Genomic DNA, 22216 nt, shown 5'->3' on the forward strand with positions numbered 1-22216 from the left:
GGCGGACGAGGACGTGGTCACTGAATATTTTTAAGGCTACGGTAGATATTCTTGTTCGGCAAGGGAATGAAAGGTTATCAGACGTAGATGGGATCATGGAATTAGAAACACAAACAGATCAGTCATGATCTTATTGAATGGTGGAGTAGGTTTCAGGGGCTGAATGGCTAACTTCTGCTCCTATTTCATATGTCCGTACATCCATCCCATTTTAGACCATGGAAATACAGATGCAACTGAAGTAGAAAAGGTGAAAAAGGAAAACCTCACAATCTCATGGTTACTTAACGTTATGTCACCATGTAGCTTTTCTAAACCAGTCTTGCCATAATTTAGTTGCATGCTATATACCAAGTAGTAAAAGTCCATGATACTTGCAACGAGTTAAAACTTCATCCTCTCAAATTACCTGGCAAATTAAAAGTTGCACAACTGCATCCATGTAATTACGAAGTGTCAAAACATTAAGAAAAATCTAGTTTCAAATCAATTTTCCAATAGCTTTTGAAATCAGAGGAATATAGACCTTGCAACAAGACATTAAAGGCGTAGTAATGAACCATTTATTTCCACCAACAGTGCTCTGACATTGTTATATGCAGAGATCATGGGTTATTTATAGTGAATACTATAATCACTCACCTCTGTTGATGGGTTCAGTTTTACCATTACTTTATCACACGATGTATTAAAATGTCACCAATGGCTCCTCAACAGTCCATCTGATTCAGCTCTTACCATTTAAGTTTTAGAAGCCAAATGCTTATGAAGCAAAGTGATAATGTTTCAGGGACAATTACAGTTTAATTTAATATGGACCTATGCTGAAAATATCACAATAATAGAATATAGAAGTGTATTGTAAACAGAAATTCACAATTACATTCCCTTTACATTTGTAAACCATGATAAATGTAAGTGGCAGAATACCAGCCACTGGATATCCTCTTTTTAATATGACTGCCATTTTAGCAAAGTTTTGATTATTTTCAAAATATTTCCTCCACATCCATGAATCTGCAATGCAAAACAATGAAAGCATCACCCATAGATATTGGTGCAGGTGAAACTCTAATTCCTAGCAAGCGAGTACACCTATGCTAAGCAGCACAGGGAAGAAACACCATCACTGCAGATGGAAGACTTATAGGGGCAAGACAGAATACAGGAGAAAAGAGGTTGAACAGAAAATAGACAGTCATAAACTGTCAAATAGTCAAATATAATGCCAGACTTTATTTTGACAGCAAATTTCAAATGTTGGTAGCTTTGGAAAATGATTTCTGCTACCACATGTGACAGAACAGAAAAAAGTTTAAAAGGATGATAGAGCCCTTATATGGAAATATGGCTATGCTGTCAGGACATCTGGTAATACTGTCTACTCAACAAAAACAAAATCATATCTTAAAACAGATCAAAAGTAGTGACTTAGAAAACGTCATACGGCTTTCTGAGTTTCTAACCTAGTTTAATTTCAGTGATGTTGCATTACTCAAATTTGAATAAAATGAAGTTGAAATTCACAGCCAGGACTGAGCAGAAGCAAAACCTAGCTGAAACACTATATCAGATCCAATATTCAATAAGAGCTTAATTTACACAAATACATTTCATTGAAAGAAAAGATGGTGTAGAAAGATATAATTGCATTATATTTTTGAATAATGCATCAGAAGCAAAGATTATTGAGAAAGACAACGGAGAGAATCTAAAAACCAAATGATGTTTTCCAAGTCCAAGGAGAGCAGTAGTTGTAATAGTTTTTTTTATAAAGCAATTCTTAAAGAAGTTAGAGGTCACTCACCTGTACAGAATGAATGTTTAGATCACACAGCGAGCACAAATAGGGGAACACTGCTGGCAAGAAACCATGGTAATCGTTTATGTTGTTCAACGAAGGAGATCCTCGTTTTCTCTCAAAGAGAGACCTTTCATGTGTACGAGGAGAAGGAAGACGAGCAGCTCTTCCATAATCAGAATCAAATTTATTGAAATTGTGTGAGGGGTCAGAGAGGTGCATTTCCTCTCTGGAGAAATCATCGGTGCCTCTTAATCGTTCACGTTCATAGTCCTTTCTGTCATATCTCGAACTTGACTCTCGAGAAGAATGACCGTGGCTATATTCAACCACTGAGTCAAGACTGGAGTCACGACTTCCATAATTACGTTTCCTAAAGTGTCTTTCTTCCTCCCAGTCATCATGGGAGGTTCTGTAGGAACGGTCATGTCGCAGAGAACCATCACCTCTGCTGTACTTTGAAGCTGCTCCTTCATTAGCTCGTCTCCTCTTTATCTCCGTAAGAATTTCTGGCAAGGATTCGGGTGTAAGCTTATCTTCAGGGTAGTGGCTCAGTTCATCCAAATCCCTGGATGAAAGACCAAATGCAGCTAGAATATTACTGGCCCTGTCTGCATCAATCTGTTTCTGAACAGCATGAGATTGTTGATTCTGATTTCTAACTCCAAACAAGGAAGGCAAGCTACTGCTAGCAGTATCGCTGTATCGTGAGGGCCCACCAGCTGAAGACATCAAACCTTTAGATCTCTGTCCCACACCTTGCGGGCCAAAGTTCTGACCTGGTCCCATACCTTGCGGGCCAAAGTTCTGACCCGGTCCTGCACCTTGTAAGCCAAAGTTCTGACCCTGTCCTGCACCATGAAGGCCATAATTCTGACCCTGTCCAGAGTTTATTAGGCCAGCCAAGTGTGGATTCTGGCACAATGTCCCAAGAGCTGCTTGGATATTCATAGGTGGACCTGCAGCAAGACCTCCGGCATCTGCATCATGAAAACGACTCTTCCTCTTAGTACGCATCTGATTGCTCTGGCCTCTGCCAAAACTTGCCATTTTGGCACAAGAGAATGTCTATTTCAATACCGGTCAAAGCAGGCTAGAAGTTCTTTCTTGGTTAGTAGAAGTTCTAAAAAAGTTGTTTCACTGTCTAACTTGGTCTAAAAGATGGACGATTTCATAAACTACAGGGATGTAATTTCTCCAAGAATTTTTGTCAGGCTGAAAGTTAAAAGAAAAACATTAGATCCAAGAATACGAAAGAATCGCAAGGATAGAGATTAGAGTCAGCTTCAAGTTCTGAAATTCAAAAATGATCTGCAGAAAGGTAAGTAGCTTAAATAAGATTTAGTGCAATATTTATACAGTTGTATGGATAGAATGTATGGTGTAACCCATTTTTCTGCACTTGAAATCAAATTTAAAAATAATTCTACAAAACTTACCTTAATAAAAGGTATTTTGCAAATATGCAATCAAGGACAGAGGAGTATGAACAAAATTATATGCAATGTGCATATAACACGATGGTGTACAACCACCATTAACACATTAAATGCAAGTCATTCTAGATGTAGAAATAAAAGGCTTTAAATGTTCCACCTTGGATATTTCTAGAAGAAAACATGATTGCAGTCAACATTTTTCCCTCTAGGACTTTAACAGCAGCAATAATCACGTATGGCTCTATCTACCCTTTTGAATTGTGTCATTCTGGAGCTACAGTGTTGGTCACGAAGCAAGTACATCACTGTAATAATTTGGTGCAGAATAGGTTGTAGATAATACTTCAACACTGGTACACATTGCTCAGGCAATTTAAAGCAATGCTCTGCAAAATACGTACTTCAACAAATGCAAACTAATCTAATTTTTGGTGATCATATACAAGTTTTTTCAGAAATAAATTCTTTACTTCGGAGTTTTAACATTTCAAGCCAGAGGTGGTTTTGTTTGTTTCTCCAAAGGATTGGGTAGATACATAATAATTTATACGAAGAGAAAATAAGCAGTTACACATGAATGGGGCAGTGACAAAAGGGGGAAATATATACTCCAAGGGTTTTCCAGTACTCTCATTGTATTCATTTTTGAGCAGCAAAATTAGTTCCTTCAAAGCAGTTTTATGGTTCACCATCTTATCCAAATCTCCAAAATGCAAGTTACCAGCCATCATGGTCACAGAAGAAAATAGTTCTCATAATTTGACCAGTTGGGCTCTGATTCAAAACAACATCTAATATCTATGTGACAAGGAAAAACATGATCACAATCATGAACTGGGTGGTCTCTGAAACAGATGATATTTTTATTAAAATATAACAAAGAACTTGCACACTGGAACGTTGAACATAAATAAAGTGATCAGAATATGTTCAACAAGAGTTGAAAAGAGGATTCATGGTTTGGAGTATTAAGTCAAATGTGAAAATGCCATCAACAAGACTAATAGCAGTAGAATGCATCACAAGGACACAAATTCAAAGTTCTTCTAATGCTACATGCACATTGGATGTAAAATGTAGAATTTTTTGAGCAATGCTGGGCACACTACAATCGGAATATTGATGTGCTGGAAAGGATTCAGGATAAGAGTAACAAGCTTAATTCCAGGACACTGGAATCTGAATTATAAAGATTCAAATATTTGTTTTCACTACAGAAAAGATAAAACAAAATCTTTTTTTTTTTTTTAAATGCATACTGGAATGAAAGATGAGATGCAAGTAGGATATTTAACTCGAACCATGAGCATATATATATAAATAATGTACTAAGCAAGATATGCGATTAGAAGGATTTGTTTCCTCCTTGCAGAGCTGTGGAAATGTGGTATTAATTCCCAAGTAGATAATGCTGGTTTGATTATTTTTTTACAGCAAAGTACAGATGGAGTGAATCAAATACGGAATGGAACATGGTTTTAGCAGAAGCTGTCATGCTTAAAATACTCCAGCATGTATGTTGCACAATGGATGATTACACAAGTATACTGGAGTTTTTCTTGATATACTTTTGACATTAGAGAAATTTTGAAAACTTTCCCTCAGAAGATTAAACTGTTCAGTTGGAGTACATGATACAATGTTAATAGCAGGAAAATGCTTGATGATACCCTTCATTGTTTCATGTTTCCTAATCTTATAATGGCTGGTGAGTGGCTAACAGTGATTTGACATCAGGACTTTTAAAGTTTGGATTGGGGAAGGCTGCTCTCTGCATTGACACTGCAAAAAAATCAGCTCTCTTATTCCAGCATTTCCTGCAATCCAAATCATACAAATATAAATATAAAAGGTGCCAAAAGGGAATTCAATTCGGTACACTCAAAGTGGTCTGACTGGAGGAATGTGCATTTCATAACAGGCTGAGCAAGTGTTCCTTTCTTAAAAAGAGCACAATAAATTTCCAGTTAATTCAAATTATAGTCATTGCTATTTGCAACAGTATTCAATGTTTAGATTAGGATTATTTAGTTTAAATAATTAAACTTATTTCAACACATTAATGTTACAAATTGGAATATTGATTGCACTTCTAAAGTAATCCATTGGCTGCAAAATGCTCTGTTTATCGGGAAAGAAAAATGAAAGAAATACTTGCATTATATAGCGACTTTCGCAATCTGAGAATGTCCCAAACCACTTTTTTGTTGACTTGAGTACTTTGGAGTTGTAGTCACTGTTCAGGAAACATGGCAACCAATTTACACTCAATGAGGTAAAGACCAGATGTTTTCAATGTTGATTGAAGATTAAATATTAACCAGGCCTTCAGGGAAAATATCCCTGCTATTCCTCACAGCTGTAGCATAGGAACTTTTGTGCCCGCCTGAGACGGCAGATGGGGCCGCAGTTCAACATCACACCCAAATGACAACACCATTGATACACTCCATTTCCTCAGCACTGCACTGAAGTGTCAGTCTGGAGTTTTGTGCTCAAGTATCTGGATTGAGACTTGAACCCACAACTTCTGACTCAAGAAGCAAGGAACTACCCACTGACCAACAACTGACATCTTTAACTCAGGTAAAGTACTTGTTTATTATTATTTCTGCAATTAAATTTCTCTTAACCAAGCATATTTGGGACATGATGCAATTAATTTTACTCTTAACCTTCAAATTTTAGTGATTTGGATTAAATTTATCAAAAATTACATATAGGGCCGCCATAGCACAAAGATGTGCAGGGTAGGTGGATTGGCCACACTAAATTGCCCCTTAATTGGAAAAATGAAGAGGGTACTCTAAATTTATATATTTTTTAAATTACATTAGGGAAAACTACTGAGGTGAATTTTCACAGACTTTTCACTTTGTTGCCATAATTGCAGCAGAAGGTATGGCTGCAAAGTGGATGAGACATCATGGGAAATCATCCCATCATACGATTAATACACAATGCTACAATTTTGAACTCTGAAACCAGTTTAAATTCAGTTTTGAATTGAAAGCTGTCTTTATCATTTGTAAGAGAATCAAGTAATCAATGTGGGGTTTCTCAATCCAAATTCAAAACGCAGCAAGCCTTTACCATATCCTAGGAGGACCCTATGTACAGTGGATCCCAAATGGTTTATTTTCCCAGCTTAAGCAGCACAAAATTCTGTCACTTTGAAGAGTAATTGTTGTCTTTAAGAAAATGTTGGAATTCCACCCAACTTGGTTCAATGTGAACACACTCAAACAATACATTACAATTACGTAAAAAGCTGCATTAAAAGTACATTTGGCTCAGTAATGCTCGATAGGATTTAGGAAGATTTAGCAAAACTCAGCAGATCCACTCAGTTTGTAGAACCAGTGAATGCCTACCAATACTTAAAACAGATAAAAAGGAAAATATTGCAGATGCTGAAGTCTGAAGCAAAAACAGAAACAACTGGAAGCACACAGCAGGTCAATCAGTATCCATGGAGAGAATAGATAACAGTTCAGGTGTGTACCCTTCTGGAGAACTGAAAAAGAAGATGACAGGCATATTAATACGGTCAGAAAGGGGCAAGAATATATATATAAAAATGACAAACAAATGGAGAAGGATCAGAGTGCACTGAGAATCGATTAATTCCCAGTCAAGTAATAGAACTAAAGCACCAAAGAAATACAAGAGAAAAAAGCACATGCAAACAGCTAAGTGAGATGCTTAAGGAAAGTGCAAGAAAATGGGAGATTATGGAAAATCAAGCAGGTAGTTATGAAATTACAATAGGTTTGAAAATGAGAATATAGCTAAAGCCTGAAGTTACTAAAATCAATTCTCAGACTAGAGGCGTAGAGAGTGCATACAATAAAGGATAGAAAGTCAATGATAGAGGTGAGAGTGGAAATGAGAGGATTGGTTTAATTTAGGCAGTTCAAAATCACAGACAATTGACGGAATTTGGCAAAGTGTTCAGTCTGTTTACATTTGTCTCTCCAATGCAGAGCAAAACACACGATGTGCAGTAAATACTAATGCCCGTACCAGCTTCCCCGAACTGGCGGCGGAATGTGGCGACGAGGGGCTTTTCACAGTAACTTCATTTGAAGCCTACTTGTGACGATAAGCAATTTTCATTTCATGCTAGTTTAGAAGATCACTATCCCTAAAAGTTGTTTCTGGGGCTCAGGCAACCATGTTCAAAGTGGTGATTGAGCAGGTGTTGCATCTTCTAATTTGTAGAGGGCCAGGGGGAAGGGGAGTCAGGAAACAGTATTCTTGAAAAGTGGATAGGAGAAAATGGATTTTGCGCTTGATCATGCTGTGGATGGCAGAAGATATTCTAGTAAATATAGAGACTGTTCTCTTGGTTCTGAGAGGGCAACGGCAGAAGAACAAAAAATGGGATTGGCCTGATCCAGGAAAGTGTTGACCAGAGCACATGATGAAAATTCAGAATTTCTGGTGCAATAGAGTATTGAAACTATAGAGTATAGATGTATTGAAATGGAGAAGGAAATGAAACTATTACAGGAGGCAAGGTAGAAAAAAGCATATTCCATATAGATGCGGACGTTAGTGAGCCTGTATAAGAGATTTATGGAAACCCTGCTGCCATAAAGAGAAATCAAAGAGCAACAGAGCAAATGTAAGAAATGTACCATGAGGCACGGGGTGAGCAGAAATTGGAAGCACATTTAATTACATTCTCAAGATCAAAAGGACAGAAGAAGCGAAGTGGTGATAAGGAAGTGAACCTGAAACAAACTATACCATATAACCTACAAAGAAATGCTGGAACCCAAGCAGCCTTTATCTGGAAGTGAGTGAAGGTTAAAAGAGAAGCTGCTTCAGGTGAGAAGTAGTTCTGCCAGATGTTGAGTGGCAGATGGGGGCTTTTTGGGACATGATACAAGGAAGGGATAAGGATCCTGCTGGCAATGCCGATGAGGGATGGAGATGTCACAACTGTAAGTCCACAGTGAAAAAAGAGGGGTTAAAGAATTTGGCATCAGTGAAACAACAAATAACATCAATATTGTCATGGATGTAGGGGGAAATGAACCAACATCTTCCTTTTTTCAGCATTGAAAAATGGCCACAGCCTCTGACAACGCATGCACGTGGAGCAACTTTGCATCATAAGGATGTTTGCTTATGAAAATGTCTTATGGCAGAGCAGTTTATTTGGTTATACTCTGTAACATAATAAAAATAATTTTGACAAGTGGTTAATTGATGGAAGCAGGTTCAATTAAGGCATTCAAAAAGGAATTATATGGTTATCTAAAAAGGGAGAATGTGCAGGGTTACAGAAGGCTAGGGAATGGTACCAAGTGAATTACCCATTTAAGAGACAGCTGTGCAGACATGATGGGCCAAATGGCCTTCTGCGCTGAAACAATTCTGTGAACTGTGGATGAAGTGTACTGTTGGGGGCAAAGGTCCTAATTAAATAAGCCTACAGAAGTGTTAGCTTAATCTTCTGCAGACAATGAAATACTGCAACCATGTGGAAAAAGTGACTAAAGTGAAAGTGGACATCCCTTTCAAAACAGCAGCTTTTTCCCAATTTGTATATTCGGTAGATTGTTTAGTAACAAGCGTCTATTTGGAGACTATTTCACTGGTATGAGTTCAGAAGTGTTTAGTCACTGAATTTTCTTAAGGCAACCCATGGTAACATACTCTAGTTGATCTCCTCACCTTGTACTACAACAATCTTGTTTTACAGATCTTTCAAATATTTAAAAGTTATCAGCACTGATTTGATGGAAATCACTGTTTAACACTCCGCTTCAAATCCATTAAACATTCAGTGGAAAACATAGGCCAATACGTATAAAACTGGTTTCTGTCACAGCACAGTAAAAAAAACACTAATGAGACATTTTCTAAAAGGTGTCCTTTCAGCAGCAGTCTTGCTTCATAAAACAGCAGCGGTGTGCCTGTCATTAATAAAGGTTTGTCTTAATACAAAATACTCCCAGAATTTACTGATTTTTTTTTTTAATTGAATTCATTATGCACTCTCTTTCAGGTGTGTAAATAAAAATAATTTGAAAAAACACATGGGTATATTTTAACCAAGTGCATTTCAGAGCACTTTTTTCCCAAAATAAATGTCAATGTATTCCAGCCTATAACATGCATCCCCATCAGCTGAAGTACACCCATTGCATTTGTCACTGCTGCCACATAATTACAGTCTTCCAAAAAATATCAGGCCCTAGTAAGAGTGCTCCAAATCTCCACCGGAACTTTTAAAGCAGATTAGAATTGCAACAGATGCTAATGCCACTTATGAAGAAAATGTAAAAGTAATAACTTTGAACGGTACAAACCCATTTTTCATCAACAAAATTAAAATAAATGTACTTGTTAAAGAAATATGTTTTGTATTTCATCCTGTTAGAGCCATCACCTATTCTATATCTACCACAATCTCAAGCCACTCCGGTAGCATTTAATTACAGGCAGCACACACACCCCAAAAAGGCTTTGTTTTGTTTTATTGGCACCATAATCTCTCTCGAACAATTACCCATGAATATGTTTCTGAATACAGTGAGCAGTCCCCAGCTCCTAGTGGCACAATTGGTAATTTCACTGATCTGTGTGCAGAGCAGCAAGGTTCCAGATTTGATCTATTTTCTTTAAAATGCACGTACATATGTCAGATAAAGACAACTTTAGCTGTACTGACCAGTATTGTAAATTAGCCAACGTACATACTTCTGGACATCAGGCGAGGCCAAAAGTATCTTGCATTAATCAGCCATTTCTCACTGCTTCACCATAACCATGAGCAATGGCTATTTGAATGAGGTACTGGACATGGTCAGCATGTAGTGTGTTATGCATCACCTTGGAAAACGATTTAAAGGAGCAAAGAACAGAAACACTACAAAACAAACAAGGGCGATTAAAGCAGCTTTGCAAGTAGATAAGAGTTGATCAAAAATATCTTGCCTTAATCAAGATACCATCCCCACGACTACGAGATGGGGAATACTTTATGAAAAATGGATCTGCACCCTTTGAAATAAGCTGTTTCTCAAAAAATGTCAACGTTTGATGACAGTAAATGCCTCTCCTGGCAGCATACAAGGCAGCCTAAAATCCGAGCCTATATGCTGACTTTGGAAGTAAAGTGTATGTACAAATGTCACTCCCATGATACAACCCATAACATTCTTAAATCCACATCCATGAGGTAGTACATAAGATCATATGAAGTCAACAATGTCATAATCCACCTTTAAAAATTCAATTTCTTCAATTAATCTAATTTTAATTGGAAATGTAGTCTATAACGTTTAATCATAATAACGCCGTTCCACGTGATCAATAATGTTAAGTCGACAACCATGTCTAATGTCACATTTAGTTGAATAGAATTTAGCACAGAACCGTAGAAAAGTTAAAGCACAGAAGGAGGTCATTCAGCCCATCTTGTCCATGCCAGCCCGGGGACACCCAGGTGCCCTTTTTAACCCCACCTTCCTGCACCCGGTCCAGTCCTGTAGCTTAGAGCACTTACGGTGCAAATCCAGGTACCTTTTAAGAGTTATGGGTCTTGAGGTCTCTGCCTCCACCATCAATTCGGACAGTGAATTCCAGACTCTCACTACCCTGTATAAAAAAAGTTCTTCCTCATGTCCACTCTACACCTTATGCCACTTTCCTTGAATCTATGTCCCTTGGTTCTAGAATTATCCACCAAGGGAAACAATTTTATCCTGTCCACCCCATCTCGTCCTCCCATACTTTTGTGCCCTCAGCCTTCGTTCCAAGGAAAAGAGCTATCCAATCTCTCCTCGCAGCCACACTTTCACATTTCATCCCTCCAGCCTCCGCATGCAAAGCATAATCCTCCACCATTTTCGCCAACTCCAGCGTGATGCCACCACCAATCACATCTTCCCTTCACTCCGTCAGCATTCCGCAGAGACCGTTCCCTCCAAGATAATCCCGTCCACTCCTCCGCCATACCCAGTACCTCTCCCATTACCCATGGCACCTTCCCATGCAATCGCAGAAGGTGTAACACCTGCTCCTTTACCTCTTCCATGCTTAACATCCCAGGCCCAAAACACTCATTCCAGGTTAAGCAGCGTTTCATTTGCACCTCTTCCAATCTGATCTATTGCACTCGCTGTTCCCAATGTGGTCTCATCTATATCGGAGAGACAAAACGCAGACTGGGTGATCGCTTTGCTGAGCATCTTTGGTCTGTGCGCATTCAGGACCCGGACCTTTCCCTTGCTTGCCATTTTAACAAAAGACACTGCTACTATGCCCACATGTCTGTCCCTGGCCTGCTGCATGTTCCAGTGAATCTCAACGCAAACTGGAGGAACAACATCTCATCTTCCGGTTAGGCACGCTACAGCCTTCCGATCTCAACATCGAATTCAACAGCTTCAGATGATTAGCTCTACCCCACCTCGACCCATTTGTTTTCATCCCATTTCATTTTAACTGTCTTTTACCATTTCTTTCTTTCTTGTCTTTCTTAATACATATTAACCCCCCCCCCCAATCTTATCCGCCTTTCCTTACCATTTCTCCTCTTTGCTTCCCCCTTCCCCTCCCCCCACATCTACCGTTCTCCCTCTGATGTTAGTTTCTCTGCTGTTTGGCCTTTCACATCTTTTGTTCTCTCTGAGGACTGCCATTAGCACCAGGTTTCCCTGGGTTTCTGTGGCTATGACTCATCTTTCATTCTCACTCCACACTATAACTATTTCCCACTTTCTCTGTCTGTTAGCTTTGACAAAGAGTCATCGGACTCGAAGCGCTAGCTCTTTTCTCTCCCTGCAGATGCTGCCAGCCCTGCTGAGATTTTCCAGCATTTTCTCTTTCGCTTCAGATTCCAGCATCTGCAGTAATTTGCTTTCATCCACTTTTTTTTTAATAGCCCTGGCAACATTATTGTAAACCTCCTCTGCACTCTCTCCGGAGTAATAACAGCCTTCCTGTAACGTGGCGACCCGAACTACACACAATACTCCAGTTTTGGCCTCACCAGTGTTTTATACAGTTCTCGCATTATATCCTTACTTTTACATTCTATGCATCTGCCAATGAAGGATTCTTGAACTGCTGCCTTTAGGGGCCTGCGTACCTGTATGCCAAGTTCTCACCATCTATAAATGTCAATCCAAGCTAGCCTGAGGTCAGTTGCACCAGGCAACACCCTCAGCAACAATGCCTAAATCATTGGTTAATTTACAATACTGGTCAGTACAGCTACTACCCTCAACCTAAACTCTATGCTTAGCACAGGGTTTGGGGCACCCATAAGATAATATAGCCATTCAGCCAATCAAGTCTCTGGAAGCTCTCTCAAAGCAATCAAGTTAGTCCCACTCCCCTCACTTTTTTTTACATGTCCCCACAATAATTTTCTCTTCCGAAGGCTACAAGTAAATCTTTATCCATCATCTACCAGGCTATACATCCCACTTTCTAACCCTACATTGCAAAAAAAAGGTTTTCATAGAAACATAGGAATTAGGAGCAGAAGTAGGCAATTCAGCCTTTCGAGCCTGCTCCGCCATTCAATCAGATCATGGCTGATCTCATCCTGGTCTCAAAGCCACCTCCCTACCTGTTCCCCATATCCCTTTAACCTATTTTTAAATTAGAAATATATCGATCTCCCCTTTGAAACCATTTAATGATTCAGACTCCATCGTACTGTGGGGCAGCGAGTTCCACAAATTCACCACCATCTGCGAGAAGGGGTGCCTCCTCATCTCAGTTTCAAATCTACTGCCTGTCAACCTATATCTGTGACTTCTTGATCTAAATGGCCCCACAAGGGGGGAACATTTGATCTTCATCTACTTTTATCAATCTCATTCAGTATTTTATATATCTCTATCAGATCCCCTCTCATCGTTCTAAACTCCAGGGAATGTAAACTGTGATGTGCACATATGCATATCTGTATATAACTACATACCTGTAGCAATGTATATGACTGTATATAATTGTATCAATGTATAAAGCCGATCATCAATACATGTAATGAGTTATAACCACCTGCCAGTAGGTGGAGCCAGATATACATCAGTTGACTGACGGGACTGGGGCAGTTGGTAGGACGCACAATAGGACAGCCGCATCTCACCGTAGCTCTCCAGTAACTTAGATACAATTGTCTGGACATAGGTTTGTTGGTTACCTGTCCACCAATAATAATAAATACTTGGTATAGCTAACCACACACGTTCTATGCGTGTCTTCATGATCGAGGAGCCATAGAACACAACATGGTACCAAGAGTCAAGAACTGAAGGTAGCTGCAGACAAGACAATGCACGCTGAAAAATAGGAGAATCTGAACAAATAACGTCTCCACCAACCTGGTGAACTACAGGGTTTGTGACTCAGCACAACCCAAGACGGTGAACCGTGAGATGGATGGTTGAAAGGCACCCCACCAACTTTAAATCTCGGGTAATCTGGACACAAACTGGCGTGTTTTTAAGCAGCATTTTGAACTCTATGTTTTGACCAATGGCCTTCAGGCATTGCTTGATTCAAGGCGCATTGCGTTGTTGCTAACAGTAGCAGATCTACAAGCACTTGTACTGTATAATTCCTTCGATTTTGAGAACAAAGAAGAGAGTTACGCTGAGGTGATTGAGCACTTTGATCCACATTGGTCGCCTCAAAAAAATTAAGACTTTTGAACGTTACTTGTTCCGTTCTCGTGCCCAAAAAAGGTAAGAAATCATTTGATAACTTTGCGATGGATTTAAGATGAAAGGCCAGTTGAGTCTTCAATGATCTGTGACCAAATTGTTTGGGGGATTTTGGATGTTGCTCTCCGAGAATGATTGTTGGGGGAAGACAACCTCACGCTGGACACCACCATCAGAATATGCCAGGCAAGAGAATTATCCACGCAGTGGATCGGCGCCTTCAGTTCAGATAATGTTGGCGCCATTAAGTGCTGTGACGCAGTTCGGAGTGAAACGTGGTCTGTGCGGGCAGCCATTTTGAGTGCACCATTACGCAGCCGTACAAAAAATGTAGTCTCGGTGCGGGTGGCCATTTTGAGCGCACCACTCCGCAACATCAAAAGAAATGTGGTCTCGATGTGGGTGGCCCTTTTGGGCAACAGGCCCCACCCACCATTTTGCACCAACATTGTGGCAACAGACACTTGCCGTGGCGATGCCCTGCTTTCAAAGAAAATTGTCACAGCACTATTTCTTGTTACTTTGCTAGTTCACTATTTTATTTATTTAAATAATGTTACTTATTAGTTATTGTGTTATCTCTTATGTTGATTTGTAAAGTGGAACAATTGTGTTTGAAAACTTTAATAAAATATTTTTTTTTTTTTAAAAAGAAAATTGTCACAAGTGGGCCAGAACGGGTCATTTTGTCCGCCGATGCAGTTGTCCAGACAGAAAAAGGGGAGTCTCCCGGACAAGGACAAAAGAGACAACAACCGGGCCAACGTGAATGTTTTTGAAACGTGACTCAAACAGTAGAAGCCGAAATACAGAACTGACGCTTCCAGTCTGCAGTCACAGTGAGGCAACTGCAGGAACTATTGAGGACAGACGGACGTTAGGTAATGCTCAATGGAACGCCAAACTCGATACTGGAGCGAGGGCCAACCTAATCCCGCTCTCGGCAGTGCAGCGGCTGAAGGTAAAACCTCACATCACTCCGGGAGGAGTGCTTCTGAAAGACTACAATGGTCATTGGACAGTTGTTCAACAAGCACTCATATGTGTTCAATGTGGATGGCTCACCTCTGCGCCGGAACCGACGAGCGCTCCTCAAAGTACAACGACCGTTTGTGCTTAACCCAATAGATGAGTCTGGGTGTAAGTCTGGAGAAAGACAGTCTGTCCAGCACAGTCTGGCATTACTGATCCATCTGCAGTGCTGCCGGGGGGAAAGGCCAACGATTAATGAAGGTGGGGCGCGCTCACCAATCCAGCCGTTGCTCAGAATGTCGACCAGAATTAGACGAAAGTCTGATAGACTGAACTTGTAACCGAATGTTCAAGAAATATGGTTAGAAATAACCAAAGGGGGATATAGTGATATGCACATATGCATCTAATTGCACCAATGTACATAACTGTATATAATTTTACTAATGTATAAAGCTGATCATCAATACATGCAGTGACAGTTATGACCTCCTACCAGTAGGTGGCATCACATGGAGCCAGATATGCATCAGGTGACTGACAGGACGAGGGCAGATGGTAGGACGGACAACAGGACAGCTACATCTCACCGTAGCTCTCTAGTAACTTAGATTCAACTGTCTGTACATAGGTTTGTAGCTTACCTATGCACGTGTTAATAATAAATACTTGTTATAGCTAACCACACATGTTCTATGTGTGTCTTCATGATCAAGGAAGCCATAGAACACAACACAAACTGCTTAATCTCTCATCATACGTAAATCCCTTCATCCCCAGAATCAGTCTGGTGAACCACCTCTGATGATATGCTTCCAATTCCACCACATCCTTCCTCAAATAAGGAGACCAAAACTGGACACAATACTCCAGATGTGGTCTCATCAACACCATATACAATTGCAACATTACTTCTCTACTTTGATACTCCATTTTCTTTCATGTTTCTTCTTGTTCTTTTGCCAATCTCCTTAATTTGTGTCCTCAAGGTATGGAAACAGTTTTGATTTATTTATTCTATTTAAACCTTCATGATCTTTAGATACCTATATCAAATTTCCTGTTAACGTTCTCTGCTCTAAGCTTCCCCAGTCTTGCTCACTCTAATCTCTAGAAACATTCAAGTAAATCTCTGCTGTATCTTCTACAAAGTGGTGCCCAAAACTGGACAGAATATGCCACCTAGTATTTGCAGGTAAGGTATAAACTTTTCTCTGTCCTGTCTCTCTTTCAGTTAATCATTGCAATGGTGCAATGTTTTTTCCATTTTCCAAACCAGCCATCCGGTGTCCTCTGGAGTAAAATATCTAATTAATAACTGCTTAAATTTATATAGAGCCTTTAATATAATAAAACTTCAAAAGGCATTTCATAGGACCATTACAGAACATGACACACCCAGCCCTACAAGGAAATATTAGGACAGTGACCAAAAAGACAGTAGTTGTCAAGAATGTCTGACAGACAGACAGAAAGAAAAGCAATGGGGCGTAGGGAATTCCAGAGCTTAAGATCTAGGCAACTGAAGTTATAGCCATCATTGTTAAAAACCAGTGATGTTGGAAAGATCAGAATTAGACCAGCATAAGGGGTTGTGGGGCTGAAGGTGATTATAATGAGGGGTGAGGCCATGGAGCGATTTGAAAATCAAGATATAAAGCTAACACAGGACAGTTTAATGCTCTAGCCCAAGCATGGGTTTAAGGTAATCCAAACTGAACTTACTTTGCTACCAAGGGAAACTTTCATTCCACCCATCTGGGCTTGATTTGAATTGGGTTTTAATTGCTGGGGGTAAGAATAGAATTGGTCCCAGAGGCATCATAAAGTTACAATTCCATTCTTACCTACTTTCGTAACTTCTGTCAAAAACTACCATCCCATTTTCAGGTTACTTAGAGGACCTTATCACCCTTATTAAAATACCAGTCAAAATTTATGATCCATCTTAAAATACCAGATTGGCCTGGTTTCTCTTCCAGCATTTGCAATATTACACAGGGTCACCATATTGCAAGTTTTGGAGTTGACAGGTGATATCATACCTGCTGCTGAAGCTCCAATTAATCCGGGCCAAGAGCCATCACTGATATATTCAAATACCAGATAAAATTCAAAATAACAGAGACATTAAAAAGTCAAAATATGGAAGATATCTATTTAACTAATTTTTTTTAAAGTCCTATGTTGAGTCCTGCTTTCATATTTAAACGAGTCACTATTTTATATATCCATATTCAGGTCCACTTAAGTCTAATATATCTTAATTCTCTTTTACTTTTATTACTGTCTTGCTGCCATATTACTGCACCTTTGCGTAAGCTTTGCAGGTTCAGACTCTCTTGCCAGATCTCCCATACCAGATCATTATCTTCTTTAAGATACTCTGCTCGTGAACCTGCTGGGAATATTTGTTTCCTTAAAGGATTATGATGCCTTTATTTTCTCATTCATAAACTCATTGCACTGTTTCTCACTCAATTATTACTGCCTAAAGAAATGTTTTATATATTTTTCCTTGTACTATGAATTTGAGAAACTGCACTTTATAAGTGCTTGTGTGGGCTTTCAGTAAGCAAAGAGTTAACTATCTTCGAATAGGGATTACTGCTTGCATTGTTTAGGTTAGGTATAAAATAAAGAATGCCACATGACAATTAACAGTAATGGTGTTACATGAAACAAGACTGTTAGAAGCAACAGATAAGAAGTTATAACAATTTTAAATTATTAAATGAAAATTAGAACAATTTAAAATGCATCCACCTGTCTGTGGAATGTAGTTTGAGACAATATGAGACAAGGGACGATTCAAAATTGCTAGTCTGTTCACATATTTTTGATCTTTTTGCAATACTTTGATTTTAATTATGTTACCAAAGAATAATTTAGATTTCAAATCATCAGCATACCTTTAACTTCATTAATTGTCGTTTAGGGTATATCATTTGATCGGTGTATCAATGGTCCATTGATCTGAGGATGGTGTATTGATTATATTAAGTGATATGAATAGTGCAGGTCAATTGCTTCTACCAAATATAGTAGGTAAAATCTTGGATACTAAAGCTACAGAGAAGTAAAAAGGGCTCTCCGAAGGATGCAGCAGACAGTTGCACTGGATCACAGAAGATATAAGAGAGAGAAAAGAAACAAAAAAAGTAGTCAGACCAAACCAGAAGTAGCATCAACCTGTGTCCAAGCTGCTCTGGAGAATAAAGACTGCGTGATGTGCAAACTATCACCTGGTTGCTAATTATTGACTTCTTATTTAATAAATCCTCTTAATTTGTTATGCCAAAACGATCACCTGCCAACTTTTTGTCTTGTCAAGAACGTTATTAAAGATGCAAGTAATGACTTCCGGTTGCGGTGATGCCTTGCTAGCCGCACGTTTCGGCGGCTCCAGCTCCGACGGACCTTCGGGCTCTTTTAAGAGCCCCAACGGGGAATTTTTTGACGACGCAACCCGGTGTGGGGTGTGTGAGAAGGGAGTCCCCTCCAACGAAGGAGGAAAAAACCGGCGGCGGCAGCGCGAGGAATCGTCGACCAAAGGGTCAGAAAGAGAGAAGCACAAGATGGCGGCAGAGAAAGCGCAGGCGACATGGGGGCCTGAGCAGGATGAAATTTTGAGACGGTGCGTGGAGCTGCTGAAGAGGGAGGTGCTGACTCCGATGCGACAGGCAATTGAGGGGCTCAAGGAGACACTAAAGACCCAGGAGGCAGAGCTCCGCGTGGTGGAGCAGAAGGTGACAGATAATGAGGACGAGATCCTGGGCCTGGTGGTTAAGACACAGGCGCACGAGGCACTTCATAAAAAGTGTACTGAAAGGATCGAGGCCCTAGAAAACGAAGCGCGAAGGAAGAACCTTCGGATACTGGGTCTCCCTGAGGGTGTGGAAGGAGTGGACTGTGGAGCTTATGCAAGTACGATGCTGAGCTCACTGATGGGTGCTGAGGCCCCTACGGGCCCCTTGGAGGTGGAGTGGGCACATCGGATCCCGGCGAGAAGAGCAAAAGCGGGAGAACCACCCAGGGCGATAATCGTGCGATTTCACCGCCTTAAGGATAGAGAAGAGGTCCTGAGATGGGCTAAAAAGGTGCAGAGTAGCAGATGGGAGAATGCAGTGGTACAGGTGAACCAGGATTGGAGTGCGGAGGTGGCGAGAAGGAGGGCGAGCTTTAACCGAGCCAAAGAGGTGCTGCATAAAAGGAAGGTGAAGTTCAGGATGCTGCAGCCGGCAAGACTATGGGTCACGTATCAGGAGAGACACCATTATTTCGAGACGGCGGAGGAAGCATGGACCTTTATCAAAGAGGAGAAATTGGATCGGAACTGAGGGACTAATGCTGCAGGAAATGTTATTGTTAATGTTATGGTTGAAGTTAATTGAGAAGTAAATTGGGAAGGGGGCAGACATGGGGAAATGTGGGCGCCGGTGAGGGGGGAAAGACGGGACATAGTTGGAGAATGGGGAAGGGGAGGGGAAAGGGAGCTGCGCCATAAGAGGCGGGTCAGGTAAAGGGATGTTCCCGCGCCAGAAAGAATAAGGCGGGAAGACAGGCGCAAGGCGGATGGGAATTCCCCACACGGGGGGGTCGAGGAGTGAGCAGGAGTAGCCGGGGTCAGTTGAAGTCAGCTGACTTACGGAAGTAATATGGGGGGAGCAATCATGCTAGAAAGAGATCTAGCCAGGGGGGGGGGGACACAACTGGGTTGCTGCTGCGGAAATCCAAAAGGAAATGGCTAAAGAGTGGGTGGGCGGGGATGGTGTGCGACGCTGGGGGAGCGAGCGGGAGCGCGGAGGCGGGATATGGGACTGGCCTAGAGAAGGTAATGGCTGGTCGACACGGGAGGGGGGCAGGTAGCCCCCCTAGTGAGGCTGATCACGTGGAACGTGAGAGGCCTGAACGGACCAATAAAAAGGGCCCGGGTGCTCGCGCATTTGAAAGGACTAAGGGCAGACGTGGTTATGCTCCAAGAGACGCACCTAAAGGTGGCGGACCAAGTTAGGTTAAGGAAAGGATGGGTGGGACAGGTGTTCCACTCAGGACTAGACGCAAAGAACAGAGGAGTGGCCATTTTGGTGGGGAAACGGGTAACATTTGAAGCAAAGAACATCGTAGCAGATAGCGGAGGTAGATATGTAATGGTGAGTGGCAGGCTGGAGGGAATGGAGGTCGTGTTGGTTAATGTGTATGCCCCAAACTGGGACGATGCGGGATTTATGAGACGGATGCTGGGGCGTATACCGGACCTGGAGGTAGGAAACTTGATTTTAGGAGGGGACTTTAATACGGTGCTGGATCCGGGGCTAGATAGATCCAGCTCAAAGACCGGAAGAAGGCCGGCAGCGGCCAAGGTACTTAAGGGGTTTATGGACCAAATGGGGGGAGTGGATCCATGGCGATTTCTTAGACCTAGGGCTAGGGAGTTCTCCTTCTTCTCCCATGTCCATAAAGTGTACTCCCGGATAGATTTTTTTGTTTTGGGAAGGTCGTTGATCTCTAGGGTGGAAGAAGCTGAGTACTCAGCCATAGCGGTTTCGGACCATGCCCCACATTGGGTGGACCTGGAATTAGGAGAGGAAAGGGAGCAGAGAACACTCTGGCGATTAGATGTGGGATTGATGGCGGATGAGGGAGTGTGTGCAAGAGTGCGGGGGTGTATTGAGAGATACCTGGAGATCAATGACGACGGCGAGGTCCCTGTGGGAGTGGTATGGGAAGCACTAAAAGCGGCGGTCAGAGGAGAGCTGATCTCCATTGGGGCCCACAAAAGGAAAACAGAGGCCAAGGAAAGGGAAAGATTACTGGGGGAGATTTTAAGGGTGGATAGGGAATTTGCAGAGACCCCGGAGGAGGAACTGTACAGGGAGAGGAGACGACTCCAGACGGAGTTTGACTTTCTGCCCACCAGAAAGGAGGAGGTACTGTGGAGGAAGGCACAGGGGAGGAGGTATGAGTATGGGGAAAAGGCTAGTCGCCTGTTGGCTCATCAATTGCGAAAGAGGACAGCAGCGAGGGAGATAGGAGGAATTAGAGACGAAAGGGGAGACACGGTGCGAAGGGCAGGAAAGATAAATGAGGTGTTCAAGACCTTTTATGAGGGACTGTATAGGTCTCAACCCCCAGAGGGAGAGGAGGGGATGCGGCAGTTCCTGGACCAATTGAGGTTCCCGAAAGTGGAGGAGCAGGAGGTGGTAGGCCTGGGGGCACCGATTGGGGTGGACGAGGTTATTAAGGGACTGGGAAGCATGCAAGCAGGGAAGGCCCCGGGACCAGACGGATTCCCGGTGGAATATTACAGAAAATATGTGGACTTGTTGGCCCCGTTGATGGTGAGGACTTTCAATGAGGCCAGGGAAGGGGGGACTCTACCCCCGACGATGTCGGAGGCGACGATATCGCTAATTTTGAAGAGGGATAAAGATCCATTGCAGTGCGGGTCCTATAGACCTATTTCATTAATTGAACGTGGACGCCAAATTGTTGGCAAAGGTACTGGCATCGAGGATAGAGGACTGTGTCCCGGGGGTGGTGCACGAAGACCAGACAGGGTTCGTAAAAGGGAGACAACTGAATGTTAACGTGCAACGACTATTAGGGGTGATAATGATGCCCCCAGTGGAGGGGGAGGCAGAGATAGTGGCAGCAATGGATGCAGAGAAGGCATTTGATAGGGTGGAGTGGGAGTATTTATGGGAAGTGTTAAGGAGGTTTGGGTTCGGGAACGGGTTTATTAGCTGGGTTAGACTTCTTTATGGGGCTCCAACGGCAAGTGTAGTTACGGGTCGACAAAGATCGGAGTATTTCCGACTATATAGGGGAACAAGACAGGGATGCCCGCTGTCTCCATTGTTGTTCGCATTGGCAATTGAACCTCTGGCCATGGCGTTGAGAGACTCCAGGAAATGGAGAGGGGTGATTAGAGGGGGAGAAGAACACCGAGTCTCGTTATACGCAGGTGACCTATTGTTATACGTGTCGGACCCAGCGGGGGGGATGATAGAGGTTATGCGAATGTTGAGGGAGTTCGGGGATTTCTCGGGGTATAGGCTAAACATGGGGAAGAGTGAATTATTTGTGATACATCCAGGGGACCAGAGTAGAGAGATAGAAGGCTTGCCTCTAAGGAAAGTGGAAAGAAACTTCCGATACCTGGGGATTCAGATCGCTAAGAGCTGGGGAACCTTGCACAGACTTAATCTGACACGGCTGGTAGAACAAATGGAGGAGGACTTCAAGAGGTGGGACATGCAGCCTCTGTCGCTGGCGGGCAGGGTGCAAGCAATTAAGATGAT

At 41.8% G+C, this 22216-nt stretch overlaps 1 protein-coding gene across 3 annotated transcripts in view; it reads right to left on the minus strand.

The window, feature by feature from the left end:
* LOC140426800 (matrin-3-like) overlaps positions 1-22216 on the minus strand; it is a 169514-nt gene that overhangs the window by 137591 nt on the left and 9707 nt on the right. The window contains exons 1-2 of one of the 3 annotated variants that reach the window (XM_072511988.1): positions 15006-15123; positions 1808-3016 (exon numbers count right to left, since the gene is read on the minus strand). In XM_072511988.1, coding sequence (XP_072368089.1) covers positions 1808-2851 — 1044 coding nt within the window. In that variant the 5' untranslated portion in view covers positions 2852-3016; positions 15006-15123. Of the gene's footprint in view, positions 1-1807; positions 3017-5398; positions 5477-15005; positions 15124-22216 lie in introns of those variants that run through there. The other 2 variants (XM_072511986.1, XM_072511987.1) reach the window with 2 other exon arrangements.

Source organism: Scyliorhinus torazame, chromosome 7 (genome assembly GCF_047496885.1).
Source record: "Scyliorhinus torazame isolate Kashiwa2021f chromosome 7, sScyTor2.1, whole genome shotgun sequence".
In the NCBI taxonomy this organism is placed as follows: Eukaryota; Metazoa; Chordata; class Chondrichthyes; order Carcharhiniformes; family Scyliorhinidae; genus Scyliorhinus; species Scyliorhinus torazame.